This window comes from Empidonax traillii, unplaced genomic scaffold (genome assembly GCF_003031625.1).
Source record: "Empidonax traillii isolate 1590-97213 ecotype Southwest subspecies unplaced genomic scaffold, ASM303162v1 scaffold245:size1430315, whole genome shotgun sequence".
Lineage (NCBI taxonomy): Eukaryota > Metazoa > Chordata > Aves > Passeriformes > Tyrannidae > Empidonax > Empidonax traillii.
Window position 1 is genome coordinate 743,191 of NW_020955438.1, and position 16,771 is coordinate 759,961.

A 16,771-nucleotide genomic window follows, 5' to 3' on the forward strand; every position below is an offset into this window, starting at 1 on the left:
TTTTTTTTTTTTTTTTTTTTTTTTTTTTTCCCCTCCTCCATACTGGAAAGGAGGAAATATGCATTTATAAATTAAAGGCAGAATCCATGGGAGGATTGGCCATTGCCCTGAGTCTTTACAGATCGTGTATTTTGGAGGAAGCCAACATCTGGGCATTAGGCTGGTTCCTCCCATAGCATTTTGCCTGAAGAAGCTCTGCTGTCCTGTTGCATAAACCAACATACTGTCAAGCATTATTTCTAATAGCCTGAATAATTTTTGGAGGCTGAGATGAGACTTTTAACATGCTAGCCACTGTGCAGGAAGCAAGTGGAACTCTTTATCCTGAGGATTTGTTGATCTAGATAGAAAAGACCAGGGGGGAGAGACCAGCAGTGTTTTAGCATTCAATTATTTGAAAGAAGAAGCAGCATGAATTGGTGCAAAAGAAAAGCCTTTCACAGAGCTGAAATTCCTCCCATACGCAAAATTCCCCACAGATACCTTCTGCCTGGTGGCACTAGGGTCCCCAAAGTACTCCTTGGGATGGCTGTTGCGCTTGAGGAGTGGACAAGCACAGCCACCAAGTTAAAAACAGTCTGTGGCCAAGGAATCACTGAACCCAATTTTATATGTCCTAGCAATAGATTACTCTCCCATCCTGATCTCAGGTCATAACACAGCCACTACTGGCACTACTTCCAATGCAACTCTGACTTTCAGAAAGAGAATAAATGAGGAACTAGAAGAAAAAAATGCTGTCTGTTTATCTCTCATGGGGGTTTTAAATCCTGTTGGTGTTAACGTATGGTGCCCAGGGTCATTGCTGGGGAATGGAGAGAATCCCTTATAGGGCAGGGTTGGAGCCTGGGGGATTACTGCCTTCCTCTGAAATAGAAAGCTGCTGAGCTGCAGTTGTTCCTTTTGAACCCAAGTCAGCCCACCTGCTCCTTCAAGACATCTCTCATATATCAGCTGAAAAATGAAGTCATGAAAGTCAGGGTTTGGGCCAGCAAAGGAAGCCTGGCTTTCTAATTTAAGACAGACTGTGGATCTGGAGGAAGTTTTGGGGGGCCCTTTCCCACCTCCTCCTCTGGCCTCAGGGTAGTTGATGCTTTTAGAAAAGCCGGAGTGTTGTATTACATAGAAATGGTTACACCCATGTGAACTGCCTACCAGGGACGTGGCTGGTTTTGATCTTAAACTAATTAACAGAATATTGTTCACTCATATAAACCAGACACACTTCTGGGTGCTGACAAATGAGGACTCATCTTTAGGTATATTGGTAGTGTCAGTTATTCTTTTAGCTCTGACTAATGTTTTGGAGCTGGCACCTTCCCACTTCTGGTAGCATAAAATAAAGAAAAATTTCTCTGATCTTTCTGGAGTGATAGAAACGTTACATGGGTGCAAGAGGACACTGGCCTGTGCCTCTCTCCCTCTGGAGATTTTGTAATTTGAAGCCAGGTCCAGGTTTCCCCTAGTCCCTGTGGGACACAGCTGAGTTGACAGGACATGTCTTTCCAGATGATGTTTTTCTTCTCCCCTCTCCTTGTCCTCTGACCTGGCTGGCAAAGGTTTCTGCTTCTCCCAAAATGTCAGTGTTGGTGGGGGATTGGTGGCTGTGTGGGAAAGCAGGTGCCTGTATTTTTTTTGTCCTCAAATGTCAACCCATCTGCTTCTGCCTTGGAATTTTTTAGGAGGTGCTCCCACTAATAACACTTTTTTTTCCTTCTTCTCTTCAATTTTTTTTTGTCTAGAAACTCACTGCCAACATGTCTGATACCGAGGAAGTGTAAGTAGAGGGAAAGTCGTGTGTATGCTCGTCGGCTCAGCTTGCTCCATGCAGTGGAGCAAGGGCATCCCAGCAGGGAGGAGAGGCTGGGTGCTGCTCTGTGCACAGCCTGAAGCACCCCGAGGCACTGAGGAGGGGGCATCTTGACTTTGAGTGTGAAAGACCCACTGAAGTTCACCTGACTCCCTCCCTGTCCAACACAGGACATCCCCCAAACACCTCCACTCAGCTCAACCTACCCTCAGTGGCTGTGGCACTGCACCTGGAGGAGAGGGAATAAGCCCCTTTCTGCCTTGGTTTAACAAATCTAGAGTAATATGACCAAACTCAATGGGGTCATTTGACATTAATGCATCAGTAGGTACACAGGGGAGATTTAGAGCAGTCATGGGATCAGAGGAGTCGTGGACAGACCTGCAGTGGTCATTAGCCCTCTCCTTCACTAGGAGATAAGTTCATCTCAACCTGTGTCATTTTGCCCAGCTCTTAAATTTTTTTTTTTGATAAGATAAAATTTGGCACCTTATTCAGGCAATCTCTGACTAACGTGTCTTTCCTTTGGGATCTGGTCCCAGGGCTGCTCTGAGTTTCAGGCAAAGGGATGGTTTCATGCAAGTTTCATGCAAGGGCTGCTTGGGTTTCATGCAAGGGGGTGGTAGAGCAAGAGAAACTGGGAAGTGTGGGCAAGGAACAGGAACAGATCATGAGACTGGTGTAGCTACAGCTGTGGGATAAACTTTGAGCAGCATCTGTTTTATGCCAGATTTTTATTAGACAGCCCGAGGGTTCAGGGAGCCTGTAGCATATCTGGGTTGGCATGGGCCCTTGGCTGCAGGTTGGCTTGCCTGGCACACTGGGACTGAGGTCCACCTTTATCAGCCCCTGTGCAGCACTTGTGTGTGGGTATCACATTAGAGCCCTGGGGTGGAGGATTATTCCTGGATATGGATTCATATGCACCTTCAGAATAAGAAACACTATTTAAAATAAAACTCAAACTGAGTCACTTTACCACTTTTAAACCCAAGTATCTCCTGGAAGTGCAGAGAGAAGGGGGGAAAGAAGAAACAATAGACTTTAAACAATGCTACACTGTGTTGCTTCAGTATATGGTTTAAAGCTTGGTGACAATTTGTTGTGGGAGAAATATTTATCTAGTTTCAATATCCTTTTTTCCTCTCTCACAGGGAACAAGGAGAGGGTAAGTCTTATATCTGTCTCTAATTGCTTTCATGCAAGCCTGCACCATTCTCTTGGCTGTGTCAGCTGGTACAGTTAGACAAATCTGAGGTTTCTTATTTTGTGCTTCTGTCTGTCTGACTGTCACCAGATTCTGGTGGTTTTACACTATCTGTAGTAGCTTGGCTGTGTTCTTGCTGGGGGCAGCCTAGGGGGTTTCAGCCCTACATTGATGCCCTGGTTGCAGGGGACGCCTGTAGTTTTTGTAAGGGCACTGCCATCTGCTGGCAATTTATTTTGAAGCGTGTGTACATGCAATATTTTCTGTTTTAAAATATAAATCCCCATAATATGCACATGCAATATACACAGAAGCTTTTCTTATACTCAGGGGCCCTCCCTTCTACCTTTTTCCTTCTAATTCATATATAATCCTGAGTTCCCATTGCCCGAGGAAAAAAATCAATGCTGTATCACCTTCTTCCCCTTTTTATAACTCCTCCTTTTTATTTTCAAAGTCATTTAATCTGTTACTTTACTTGCTGATTTGCGAGTGGCCTCTCAGAGACCATCTTGCCCGGCATCCCTGTGAGCGCAAAGAGCTCTGCCGTGGGTAATGTCGTACTGATGAGTCAAGGCTGGTGGTTCATTTGTCTGCTTTTTTTTCCCCCCTCCCATTTCAATGCAGAGGAGTACGAAGAAGAAGGTAACAAAAAAAAGTGGAATGTAATTTATCTTTCTTTGAATCTTGGTCCTGCTTTTCCTTGTCTATACTTCACCCTTCTCTTTGGCGCTTGCTGCTAAAGGTGATCTGAAACACTTGATCGGTAAACCAGTTGGAAACAAAAAAAAACCCATTCAAGTTGAGGCCATGTCGTGCAGAGACTTCACGTTGTGGTGAAACGGAGTATTTGAATGACCTCTTGGGGATGGTATAAAAGCTGGGGACTAACCTGCTCATAAACTCAGAACTTTTTAAAGCAGGGACTGGTGCAGAGCCCACACAACGTATCATCGGTGAAATACTGCCATTCTCATTTTGGCAATGTCCACAGATTGAGTTTAAATTTTGAAATTGAAAGGAAGAGCAAGTTGTCCAGCTCCTGAGGAGAACCTGACAGGGCACTGCTGAGGATAGAAAAGGCAAGGCAAAGAACCAACTGGCAAAGATGAAGTTTTTTAACACACCTTTAGCTGGTAAAATGGGATTTGACAAGCTGTGAGAGACAGAGTGCTGATCTGGAAAGATGGAGCATGAAAACCCCTTCTCACCCAAGTTGTTTCACCTTTTGTAGGTAGCAGGGAGAAGATTTTGGAGATGTATCACTATCTTTGCTGGGCACTTTTGACACACTTGCTTCAGTTCAGGCACGCATAGCTGCCAGTTGTCATCCTTCATTTTCCCGAGGTGTCTGGAAAAGAGAGAAGGGCCAAACTCTTGGACTTTCTCCCAGGATCTGCCCTTAGTGTCTCAGACATCTTCTAAGGGGTCAAGAGCAAAACCATATACTGGAGGTGTAATATTTGCACGTGGAGGGTGGGAGACCAACTCAGAGAGAAAGAGAGACTTGCCTCTGTGTAGAAATGTCTCTTTTGGGGATTTATACACAGCTGGGTTTTGTGTTGGTTAGTTGTTTTTTGTTTGTGGATTTTTGTGCCTGTGGTTTTAGTGGTTTGTTTGTTTATTATGGTTGGTTGGTTGACTGGTTGTTTTTGTCCTTGATTCCCCCAAGTTGCTGCAATGGACAAATTCCCGTCAGTGGTGGTGGGAACAGTGGCCATGTTAGGAGTAGTTCCTGCCATAGGATACTGACATTCCTGGCATTGCTTCTGAAGGGACTGAGGGCTCAAAAAAAAAAGAAAAAAAAAAAAAAAAGAAAATATGGATTGTAGAGCTTCAGTCATCATCATGTCTCTCTAATCCTGCATGGAGTGGCAGAGTCAGGAAGGTGAAGGTGTTATTCATGCTCCATCCTTCGTCTTGTCAAATGTCAAAAGAGCAAGCGAAGGGTGTTGTTCCTACAGACAAGCCTTCTTTAAAGGAAAAGCATTTCTTGCTTTTCTACTTTTTTCCCTAACTGTCTACTTTTTGGTTTCAAGAATTTAATGACTGATATGAAATTAATAGGCAGGTGACTTCCAACTTTTTTTTTTTAATCTGCATGACTGTCTCCTCTGAAGTGTATCTTCTCTATGCTCCTTACTTTTGCTTGACTTTTATTTTCTCTTCCAAAGTCATCCATTTCATTTCCATATAACTTTTCTCCATCACTTTCTAACCACCTTTTTTTTTCTCTTCCAAAGTCATCCATGTAATTTCCGTATAATTTTCTCCATCACTTTCTAACGACCTTTTTTTCCTCCAGGCCTTAGCTCACCCCAATACCAGTTTCTAACAGTTTTCTGTTTTCATTTTGCTGCTTGCTGTTGCTTCTTGTTCCATGACACTTGCCACCTGAAGCTCAGGAAGAAGGTATGTGACATGGCTTTTGCTTTCTTTCTCTCTCAGTGTGGAGGAAGAAGGTGTGTGCAGAAATCCAGAGCAAACAGTTCAAACCCAGTGGCTGGGACTTGGTCTTGAGCCACAGACATCAATGCAATAATGGACATTGATGTAATTTATTGAGCTGGTAGGAAACGTGGCCTTTTTTTTCTTTAAAAACCAAACCAAACCATTGTATATATATATATATACACACATATATATATATGTATGTGGGAAAAAAAATGTATCTGTTCTACCTTTTTTATTGTAATGCTTGACTTATTTTTGGCACAACAGTGTCAAGTCCTCTCCTTTCCCTCCAAAAGTTTAAATTTTTTAAAAGGAGGGGGACACCCTGCAAAGTTTATATTCATATGTTAAAATTCAGGAATGAATTTATTTTAAATTTCAAAATTTGATTGTTGGCAAATTTTTTTCATCAACTGAGAAAAATATGTCCAGCAAAAGAAATACTGCAGTTTAATTTTTGATTAAAAAAATCACCTAAAGCCACTTTTAGGAAATTTTAGCCAGCTCTAATAAAGAATAAAATATTGGATGCCTTTTTATGTGGTTTTCACTTGTGGCCGCATTCCCATATTTCAGTAACATTTATAACCCCATAAAGTGCCCATAAAAATGTTATTTTTAATTCTCTCTCACCCTGTAATTCCATCATTGTGTATTCTTGCCCATAATGGCCTGGGAGCTTGGCAAGCCTCAAGTATGTTCCAATAACATATTCCTTGTTTTAATTTTCTCCTCCTATTTCCTTTGCTGTGTGACGTTTCCCACCCACAGAAGAGGCTCAGGAAGAAGGTATGTGAAGCAGCGCCTCAGCCCCGCTCGTTCCTGCAGCAGGGTTTGGTGCTGATGTGCACCTCCATTCTGCAAGGTGGTAGAAGAAAGCAAGAGGCAAGAGAAAGATCCTGTCACAAACTACCTGCAGGCAGAGGGCTTTCCTTGTCCCTTGCACAAGTTTCACTGAGGGTACCCCAAATCCTTGAGTATCTGTGCAGACACCTATGCTCTGGTTTTTGGGGAGGGGGCAGCAGGGGAAATGTGGATACCATCCTTTCAACCAAGCCACAACAGTCTCCAAAGCTGATTTTTAGCCCTGGGTGTTGGTAATGTGTGCCATGGAATAACTGGAGTCTGTCTAGAAAGGTTTCTATCAAGTGTCAACTGGTTTCTCCTATGTAGCTTGGCAGATCATGATCAGATGGATTTTGAAGTCAGAATCCATCTCTGGAAAATACGCGTGTAGCCCTATGGTACATAGTACATATTCTATAATATGTCATATTATATATAGTATATTCTATATATTATAAGTTTATAAACTATAATATATAATATTATATATAATATAAACAATACTGCATTATTATATGTATGTAGATGCTGGCAAGTAACCCCAGCTGGCTCCTCGCATTGCACACAGCATTAGCAACCTGGGACAGACAGGGCAGAGGAAGGCCTGGAACAGAAACCCACCCTTTGCACTTGAGAGGTTTGGGATGTGGTGCTCCAGGTACAAAGAGTGTGTCAGTTTTGCATTTGCAAAGCTTTGTGCTTTGGGCATATTTGAAACAGGGGTAAACCTGTTCGTAGTGCCACGACAGACCCACTCTGAGCAGTTTGCAGAGGTTTTACAGCATCCAGGTCCAGAAGGCTTTACATTTCTTGTATCTTTGTGTGCTTTGGTCGCCTGTCTCCATTTCATCTCATCTCATCCTCTGTTTCTCTATTTCATACAATCTGTGGGTTTTTTTAAGACCCTCTATCATTCACACATTCTTTAGTCTAACTGTTCTTGTTTTCCATCTCATTGCTTTTGCTTCCTGCCATGTCCCACCTGATGAAGCTGCTCCGGCAGGTACGTGCCATTGCCTTCCAAACTGCTCCCCGCCATCTCCTTGGTGGTGGTGGTGGGGATTCAAGGGTGGTGCAAGAGGAGCAGGACCCAGTTACTTTGCTGTATTGCTTCCTGTTGTCTTTGATTTCCACCTCACCTCTGTGATGGGTTGGCCCAGAGGCTCACACACAGGAATAGTCTCAGTGCAAGGGGCCAACAGATATCGGCTCAGGGGTAACCTGGCCTCTCTGCCCCTCCTGCCCTGTGCAGAGCTCACCATAAAGACAGTCTGGGCAATGGCAGAAGTTGTTCCTCCAAAACTGGAACTAGAGAGAAATTTCAACATGTATTATTTGAACTTACTGTGAGGTTTTCCCTCTCTGACATGTCTTTGCCTCTTCCCTTCTCATGAAGGTGAAGTTGTTTACCAATGACACCTGCTGTAAATTCCTTCCCCTCCTAGCCATTAACACATCCTTTACTGGGATAACACCTTTCCCTCTGAGCAGAGTTTTCAGCCTGTGTAATATCAGCTTATGTAACACTGTATTTCTCCTAATGTTCCTTTCCATCCTGTCTTGTGTCTCTTCCCATGTAAAGAAGCTCAGGAGGAAGGTATGTGACATGACTCCTGAATTGCTGTCTTTCAGAGTAAGCTCTGGTTTAGCCACTAAGCCACAAGACGGTAAAAGAAAACGGGAGTTGAAAATAGGCATACTAATATAGACTAACTTACCACCATTTTGTTTTTTTGTACTGTCTTCCTTCATGTCCTGTCTTGACATTGACTGGTGACGCTCTGTGGTCATTGTTGCATGAAAAAAAAATGCCTGAAAACTGCTGGGAAATGTAAACCTCTTAAAAGGATGAATGTTGAAAAGCCTTCGCTCCGAGTTTGGTTGGGTCTCCCTGGGAAACTTTTTTTGGACCATTCGGGGTGGGTTGTGCAGATGTGCTCATGATTGACTGACATTCTTACAGTAGCCTTTCCACATATTTTTTTTCATCCTAAACCCTGTGGTATAAAGCAAATGGTGATAAATTTGATGCTTTAGCTTTGCAAATGATTAAAGATGGTTTTCTTGTTCATATAATGGAGTTTCTAGACCAGTGTCTCAAGGTAGTACTTACAGCCCCCAAAAACCTACTGGCCTTAGGTTGTAAATCCAAGTGTAAGAGTTGTGAAACAGCATGGTGCTCTGGGCTTTATGCAGGACTGCTGGAATGAGCATATAAGACAAATGTCATCTGATATGGCTGCTTAAATCAGCTTTATGTTTTTAATATCTCAGATCATTTGTACCCTCACTTCCAGTACTGCTTTTCATATCCGTATTCATTTTATTTCCTTGCAACATATTCTCGGTCTTGCCCTCCCCCTCCATTTTGCACAAGTGAAAAGTTGTTCTGATGTTTCTAATGCTCTTGTGTTCCTTTGCATTTTGCTCTGTGACTCTTCCCACACGCTAAAGCTCATGAGGAAGGTATGTGCCATGACTTGTGAATTCCCCTGTTTCTGTTTGGAGCGGTAACTCGTGCAGGAATTCTGGAGGTGGTTGAAGATGAGACGATGCAAAAATACCCTCTGCTGCTTCGCTCTCGTAGGATAAGCAGCGTGATGAGTAATAAGTACTAACTGCTGTTTGGTAACAATGTCTGAAGCACAGGCTGGGCATTGCTTATGTATTGCCCTCCGCTTGATGTCTCTAACCAGGCTACTGGTATGGACACCAGTTGGTACGAGGAGAGTGTTTCATTTCCTTTGTGCCATACACCGGGGCTAGAGGTGGGACAGCTGCCGTGTCCTGTGGCAATGCTATGTCCCTCGGTTGGGTGCACCTCTTTCTCCTGTCCCCTCGCCACTGTGCAGAGACAGAACTCCCTTTTGCAGCAGTGTATGGTGATGGGACTTGCACCTGAAGTCATAAGCAACAAGTGACACCATGTCATACCTAGCTTTCTGTTGGGCTAAGGATGGGACTGAGTGGCACCATTTTGGTTGCAGTATATTTGAGAAAAGATGTAGTATTTGCTTTTTCCATAACTACTGGTATGTTTCTGGGTTAATAAGCATTATGCAAAAATGGGGGTGGCAGGGTTGCATTTTTACTTGATTTTATAAGCTGAATTTTAAAGTCCAGTTCTGGTAAGACAATCTGTGTGATTAGCAAAATACAAGGTCATGCTCATTAAAGCATCAACCTGGCAGCCTAAACCCATTTTACCTTTCAATTGCCCTTCTGCCTGCCCCTCTCTGCTTGCCCAGCTAGTCTTTCATCAGATGCTTTATCCTGCAGGTTGGAGAGCAGTAACATGCTCGTACTTACCTTCCCACATCGGTGTGCAGTTCTACACACCAGTGGTGAAATCCTGGGCACTAAAGAAATCAATGCCAGCTCCTGGGAGCCCATTGATTTCTGCAGTGACTGGGATTTCTATGCACATGAATAAGAGCGGGTTGTTTATACCCTTTTTGCACATTCAGATCTATGTGTAATGGACTTGCTTTAAATACAATAATTTTTTTTTTTGGTCAACCAAAGGCTACCAATGGCACTTGATTTATAATTTTATGAATATATATGTGTTAGTCATATGCATCTTTAATATCCCAACAACCCTTTCATTCCTCCACGATTTTCTAATTGACATCCATATGTGCCCTCTATTTCTCACTTAATCTTATTAATGGTTTTTATCCCTTTAACCCCTCCACCCTGGCTAAGAAAAGTCTAAGGTTTTTTTAATAATCCTCTATTTCTTGCTCTAATTATCTTATCTTTTTTTGCATCTCCTTCCCTGCTACTTCCCTTTTAAAGAAGTCCATGAACCAGGTATGTGACTTCTGAATTCCTCTGCGTCAATCTGAAGGGTTATTGTGTGCTGGAAATTCAATTCTGCTTGGCAATTTCACAATTGGGTCATATGCTGAATTGGGACAAAATGGAAACTTTTCAAACAAACAACCAAAAAGAAAAAAGAAAAAAAAGAGAGAAAGAAAAGAAAAAAAGGAGGAACGCCTTGTTTCATAGCTGTTGAAAATTATGTTTTTTATTTAGTTAAAACATTATGTTCCAACTTTTTTTTTCCTCTTTCCTCTATGGAAGATTTCCAAATTTTGAAATGAAAGTTCTATTTTAGAAGCTTCTGAAGCATTGCCTTTATGGATAATGTGGGGCATATATAGTGTAATGCAAGAACAAATCTGGAATGAGAGATTGCCACCAGGCAAAAAGTAAAAAAGTTTTGTTCCAGAGATGTTAATATCTCTGCAATCTTTTATAGTTGTGAAACAGTTTCTATTTTTTTTAACCAAAATCTTATCTAAATCTATGAGAGTTCTGAAATATTGAAATTTAATTGAGCTATGGTTTCTGTTGGAAAATGATACCAGTAACTCTAATATTATACTCAGGAATTCAAAGATGGTGGAAGTAAACATAAAAATCAAATATTAATGATAAACTGAAACTTGCAGCTTCCTTACACCTTCCACCAGTCATAATTTCCCCCACTCTGTGATGCATAATGATGAGGATAAAGCTAACTGCTGCACGAAAAATGTGATAACATTTTTTGAAGACAAGCATCTCAATGTATAAGTTGCAATAATAGCCACTGACTGGACTCAAAGTCATCTCACAGTGCTTAAGGGAATGTTTTAATGTTTATTACCTGGAAAAACAGAAACTGAACTTGCAGCATCCTCCAAACTGTCCATGAAAATTATTCTGTGCCATTTGGAATAGCTTTATTAAAGCAGTCACATCTCAGCAGCCACTCACCCCAGCTATTTCACCCGGCTGTCCACAGAGGGAGACCAGCCTCTTAGTTCAGACCAGATCAATGCTTTTGCCAGGGTTGGTGAAAGCTATCTGATTGATTTTTACATGACTTAATACTTCAACATTCATCTGTGCACTGCTTCTCATATCCCTCCTCTTCTCGTCACTTCTTGTTTCACATCTTTCTCTTCTCCTTTTAACCATATTCATTCTTGTCTGTTAATATGCACCTAAGATTTTGCTGACTTTGATTTGCACAAGTTAAGGGTCATTGCTTCCATCCCTGCTGCTTTGCCTGCCTCTATACCTATTTTCCCTGATAATTATCGAACTGCTACTCATTGCTTAAGTGTTGATCTCTAGCTTTGACAGAGGTATGAGCTTGAAATTTGTGAAAAACACAAGATATTAACATAATCTGATAAACAATAAAGCCACATGTACACCCTCCCTAAGTTTTCCTTTCCCTCTATAACATAAAGCACAACAAAACCAAAAGTTTATAAAGACAATGTAAATATAACAAGCTTAACAGAAAATTTTTATGTCAGAAGGAGACAGTCCCAGATTTCCATATAACTGCATGATTATTTAGTTTCTCTGTTATTTATGCTGTCTTTGCCTACCACATCTTCTCAGTCACAGCTTTGGCCTGCACAAGTTCAGTGCTGTTGCTCTTGTAGGGTCCTTGCTCTAATTCTTTTATTTTTCCTTGTGACTCTTTTCATGTAACCAAGCGCATGTGTGTGACGTCTAAATTCCTATGTATTAATCTGAAGCATTCCTGTACATAGGAATTAGAAGATGTTGAAGAAAACCAGAATCATGAAAAATCAATCCATTCTTAAGACTCCTTAAAATTTAATTTTCCTTATAAGGAAGTATAAATATTGTTTGTAACTGAAAAGTCACCTTCTAAGAAGCTTAGAAGAAACTTTTCAGTTCCCCCACAAACTCTTAGGGCTGTGACTACACCACAGCCGGGACAGAGAGCAGGTACCTGAGCTGCAGAAACCTGAGCTGCTTCCACTCGCAGGGAGTGGATGGCAGCAGGATCCTGGCATGCAGGTTCGAGCAGCTTCTAGTCCCTTGCAGCAGAGACCAGCTCTGTGTAGGCACAAATATTTCCAGTTCTGCAGAGCTAAGCCCTGAATCTGCCAGCAGGGATTCTTAGATGGTGGAGCTTCAGATGCAGGCATAGAGATACAACCAAAGCAGCACCTCCTTGCAGTAACCCTCACATCCTCATGCTAGCACTAATAGTTAAAAGGGCATGTACATAGCTGAAACCTAGGTAACACTACATGCTTGTAAAACTCTTTTCTTGGGTATGTTTTATTTCAACTTTAAGGATCACCAGTGTTACTACACTTGCCCATGGTTTATATATTCGCATGATTTAAACTTGCAATTCATCAACATTCAAATTCCCTTTATCTTTTGTTTCTATGGCATCTCCTTCCTATCTACTTCATATCCCACTGTAATTACTCCCCTTTTCCACTCTTATTAACAGTCTATCCCTATAACCTGGTCTGCAAATGATATTTCTTGAGCCTAGTCTTACCAAAGTTTGAGGTGATCCCCTCCTGAATAACTTATTTCTAATTCTTTTATCTTCCTTTCCTGTGTTTTTCCCCTGACACTTCCTACTAAATGAAGCCCCCCCTCCAGGTATGTGATTTAACTTCTAAACTCCCCAGTGTCTGTCTGCTGGGATGGTGTGTGTGAATGATGGTGGTGTGTACACAAGGTGACAGGAGATAACAACCTATTAGTTAATGATCGATTGTAACTTGCATGCCTTTGGGGTGGTTCTATTTTAGAGTAATATTTTTTCTCAGTAAAGTGTAATCAGCAGTAAGGATGAGGAAACTTACCCGTTGCATGAAAATTTTACTAAAAACTAGGGGAACACATGTACTCTTGTGAAAGAGTAGCTCAGCAAAAATTGTCCTTGTGGCATGGGTTAGATTCTGCACTGTGATATGAGAATGAATGTTTCTTCCCGTAGGGAAGGATTTATTTCAAACCTCGGGGCAGAATTTGGCCCATTGACTGTACACAGGGAATATAAACGCTCTGAGATTTTGTGTTATTTTTATGCCTTTGAAATATATTCAGTGGTTTGTGTGTATGGCTGTAAAGCAAAATCTGCCCTGCAAATTCACATTGCTGATCTATTCTTGTTTTGTCAAAACCCAGAAGAATTACATGTAGGCCTGCACAGACTTTTAATGAACCTTTTCTTCCTATGAAGTAATCCATTTGTAATTCTACATTGCAAATGGATGTGAATAACAGCAGTACATTTATATAGACATCAAAGTTGTCCTCAAGGAAGAAAATGGCCTGAGCCATAGATCTAGAAGGGAACTGAGCTTCTTTGGAAGTTAGCTGAACGTTGATGATGGATTATGGCAGGTATTTCAGCAGGATTCTGAAACACACTGTGTTTATTTCAAATGGCTGAAATACTGCTGTAGTAAAAGGTGAATCCAATAGCGTTTTGAAAGTGATGACTATGTTCATGTGCATATTTCAAATCAAGGTAAACCTTGTTACACTCTGCTTTCAGGTTGTGCTTTATGTCATATGATGCTTAGAAATGTTTTTGAAGTACTGCACTATTATCACAAATCTGCCTCTTGCACCTTTCCTGTCCTGTGTCTTCTGTTTATATGTTATTTCAAATGTCACTATTTTATCTCAGGTTTACTTCTTGACTTCGCTCTTGGCTCCCTTTTTCCTTTCTGCCCCCTGTCCCCTTTGGCTCAAAAGCTCTTTTGGTGTGTGAAATAACAGGTTTCTCGTTCTCATTCTCTTGCTTTCCATCGCAACTTGTTCCATGACACTTCACACCTGAAGTTCATGAGCCAGGTATGTGACACGACTTCTAGTTTACTCCACCTAGTTGCAACATTAAAGTTTGTATGTGTGTGTCTGAGAAAGAGAGAACAGGAGTCCTGGGCTGGTAGAAGAGAACAAAACAAGAGAAACAAATATTAACCACAATGATTATTTGCAGCCCTCTTCTCCTTTAACCTCCACGCTTACTACTACTTTAACATTACAGCATCTTTAACTCCCGACGGTCTCTCCAGATACCTTTTCTCCCTCCCTTAATTCACTAATTCCTTTCTTTTTTACCCCTTCATGCATTCCCTGGTCTCTTTCTCAGGATTCCAAGAACTTTAAATATCTGTTCTGTTTTTTTTTTCTATTTCCTGTCTTTCCATCACTGCTTGCACCATGACAACAGCAGAGGAAGCTCCTGAGGAAGGTATGTCATGCACCTACAGACTCAACCTTTTTCTCTTTCAGTGCTGGGGAAACAGTGTTAAAAAAATGACTTTGTTTAAGAGCAAAGAAAGTAGGGGAGGGAAATGAATCCTTCTGGATGGATTTGGATGAACATGGAGAAAAGGGCCATATGTTTGACAAATCAGATCACCAAAAAGGTGTTTTTTTCTTTTCATTCAATCTCCAGAGGGTCTAACGTTCCCAGCATAGCAGGAAGGGAGTGGGAACAGTTGCTCTCAGAACAGTGCTGGTTGTGAATTGACAACTGTGCTTCTTCTCTTTTTCTTTTATCCTTCAACCTGCAGCTGATGAAGAAGGCGAATACAATGATGGTAGCTTAGTGTTGTCTTAGGACAACAAAATCATCTTCCTAACATCTCACTCTCTTTTCTGTGTCTCTTTTTGTTCCTCACTTGATTTTAAACTCAGGAACTGGGCCAAAACATCTCTGCCGCAAAGAATTGCTCACTGTGCATATCCAATCACCCTTGGGGGGTAACTAGTGTATTGAAAAGCCTCTACATCCTCTTCAGGATAGTAGATGATGAAAATCAAACTCCAGAAGCTTGCTCTGGACTTGTCTTTTAACTGGAACCTCTTGTGTTATAGCTCCCATCAGCAAAACTTCTCTATCCCCCAAAAATCAGGAAAGCATCTTTTAAAATATATGGCATACTTGAAAATGGAGCTGAGCCCTGCACAGACATGCCATCCTCACTCAGCCTGAGCAGGTCATGGGCTCCAGGTGTGAATCCACAGAAATTTAAACTTCTGCCCAAGCCACACCCTTAAAATTGTGTTAAACATCAAATGTGGATAAATTTATTCAGACGGCTGGGGCAGGCCTTGCACTTAAGATAGTCTGGTTGTAATACTTGGCTGAGTGGGCGCTGGGGCACACATATGAAAGGATCAAATCTAAATGTTTTGCTCAGTTATGTGGGCAAGATAAATTAGCCCCCCCCTTTGGCCAGTTTAAATGTATAGAAAGGCTGTCACGAAGTTTTAGAAACCTTCGAAGTGAGTCCCGTTCTGACTGTCCTAGCCCCTAGAACACCCAGCCAGCTGCTTCAAAAGACAAAGCCCAACATCACTTGAAAACACCCTGCATTTTCTGTGATTCCTTGTTTTGGTTTTTTGTAGATTTTTTTTTTTGGTTCATTTGTTTTAATTTTCTTGCTTGCTTTTCAGGCTTTTTTTCTAATTTAGGGAAATACCCTGAGGACCTTCCTGAGTCCCTCTTTCTCCTTCTTTTTCTCATTCTTTCCTTTTATTTTTAATAGCATATTGATTTTCTTTCTTTCCCAAGGACACAGTGTGAGTTAGATATGTTGCTTCTGAGAAGTGGAATTAAAGGAGAGTGTTTAGGGATTTCTGAGTGAAGTAAAGGCAGTTCAGATGGATTCTCAGAGAAGGGGAGCACACGTGGATATCTCACAGACTAGGAAGAAGAAAGCGGGGTGGTATTTATGGTGGTGTATCCCCTCCCTGTGCTAGCCTTTTGGAAACCAGAAACTCAGAGACTCTCTAATCACCAGGACAGTGAACTTGGATTTCCAGTGTCTCTTGCCTTCTTTTGGCAGGGTTGTACGTGGGGATTTTGTCTCAGCCCCATGGTTCATAGTCAGAATGACCAGAATGTCAAAATCCACCATAGGAACAGGAATTTGTTATGACAATTCCTGCTTGTCAACAAATTTTGGCCCAGTTCCTTGACTCTTGAAAGAAGGGGCATTTCAAAACAAATCCCATTCCTGGGCTGCTTTTGGTGCATACCATATGGATCAATGCTGGGTCATGCACTGCCAAGGACAGATTTATTACTGTTTGTTTTTCAATAAAACATCCCCTTTTCTGGTTTTCTGGAGGTACCTTTAGGTATTCTAACTAGAATTCTTATTTCAAGAACAACTAACCTTATTTTTTTGTTTTACTTTTACAATTGTTTGTTGTTTTAATGAAGCTTAAAGTGCTGATTCGGTGGGAGCTAAACCAATTTCACAGTTTTTGACAGACAGGTGTTGATCCTGGTAACCAAGGTCAACAAAGAAAATCAGTCATTTCCTGTCTACTTTCCTCCCCCCTCTCTTTGAAGTGTTACTGACTGGCAGCTTTAAGCTAAACAGGAATGTTGATGAAAATTCTCTGGGTATGTCAAGAAGGAAGGGAATCCTGTGTAAATAACATCCCTGATAGACTGGTTAATCATTATTACTTTTCCTCTCTCCAGGTAAAAGGCAATTTAACTAGTGTGTTAAGAAGCTCACTGGCTATTTGAAAAGCGAAACAATTAAAAATATAACTGGAAAAATACAGAAGCATGCTAATGGTATTTTTCTTCAGGAGCAATTTGTGACTTCCTTTATAGCAGAGCGGTCTAAAAT

At 41.4% G+C, this 16,771-nt stretch overlaps 1 protein-coding gene across 47 annotated transcripts in view; it reads left to right on the forward strand.

The window, feature by feature from the left end:
• TNNT3 (troponin T3, fast skeletal type) overlaps nucleotides 1-16,771 on the forward strand; it is a 29,276-nt gene that overhangs the window by 1,193 nt on the left and 11,312 nt on the right. For 2 of the 47 annotated variants that reach the window (XM_027888788.1, XM_027888787.1), the window contains exons 2-11: nucleotides 1,743-1,777; nucleotides 2,965-2,978; nucleotides 3,645-3,662; nucleotides 5,418-5,429; nucleotides 6,243-6,260; nucleotides 7,309-7,320; nucleotides 7,900-7,914; nucleotides 10,119-10,133; nucleotides 13,953-13,964; nucleotides 14,347-14,367. In XM_027888788.1, coding sequence (XP_027744589.1) covers nucleotides 1,743-1,777; nucleotides 2,965-2,978; nucleotides 3,645-3,662; nucleotides 5,418-5,429; nucleotides 6,243-6,260; nucleotides 7,309-7,320; nucleotides 7,900-7,914; nucleotides 10,119-10,133; nucleotides 13,953-13,964; nucleotides 14,347-14,367 — 172 coding nt within the window. Of the gene's footprint in view, nucleotides 1-1,742; nucleotides 1,778-2,964; nucleotides 2,979-3,644; nucleotides 3,663-5,417; nucleotides 5,430-6,242; nucleotides 6,261-7,308; nucleotides 7,321-7,899; nucleotides 7,915-8,771; nucleotides 8,784-10,118; nucleotides 10,134-12,746; nucleotides 12,759-13,952; nucleotides 13,965-14,346; nucleotides 14,368-16,771 lie in introns of those variants that run through there. The other 45 variants (XM_027888747.1, XM_027888793.1, XM_027888746.1 and 42 more) reach the window with 41 other exon arrangements.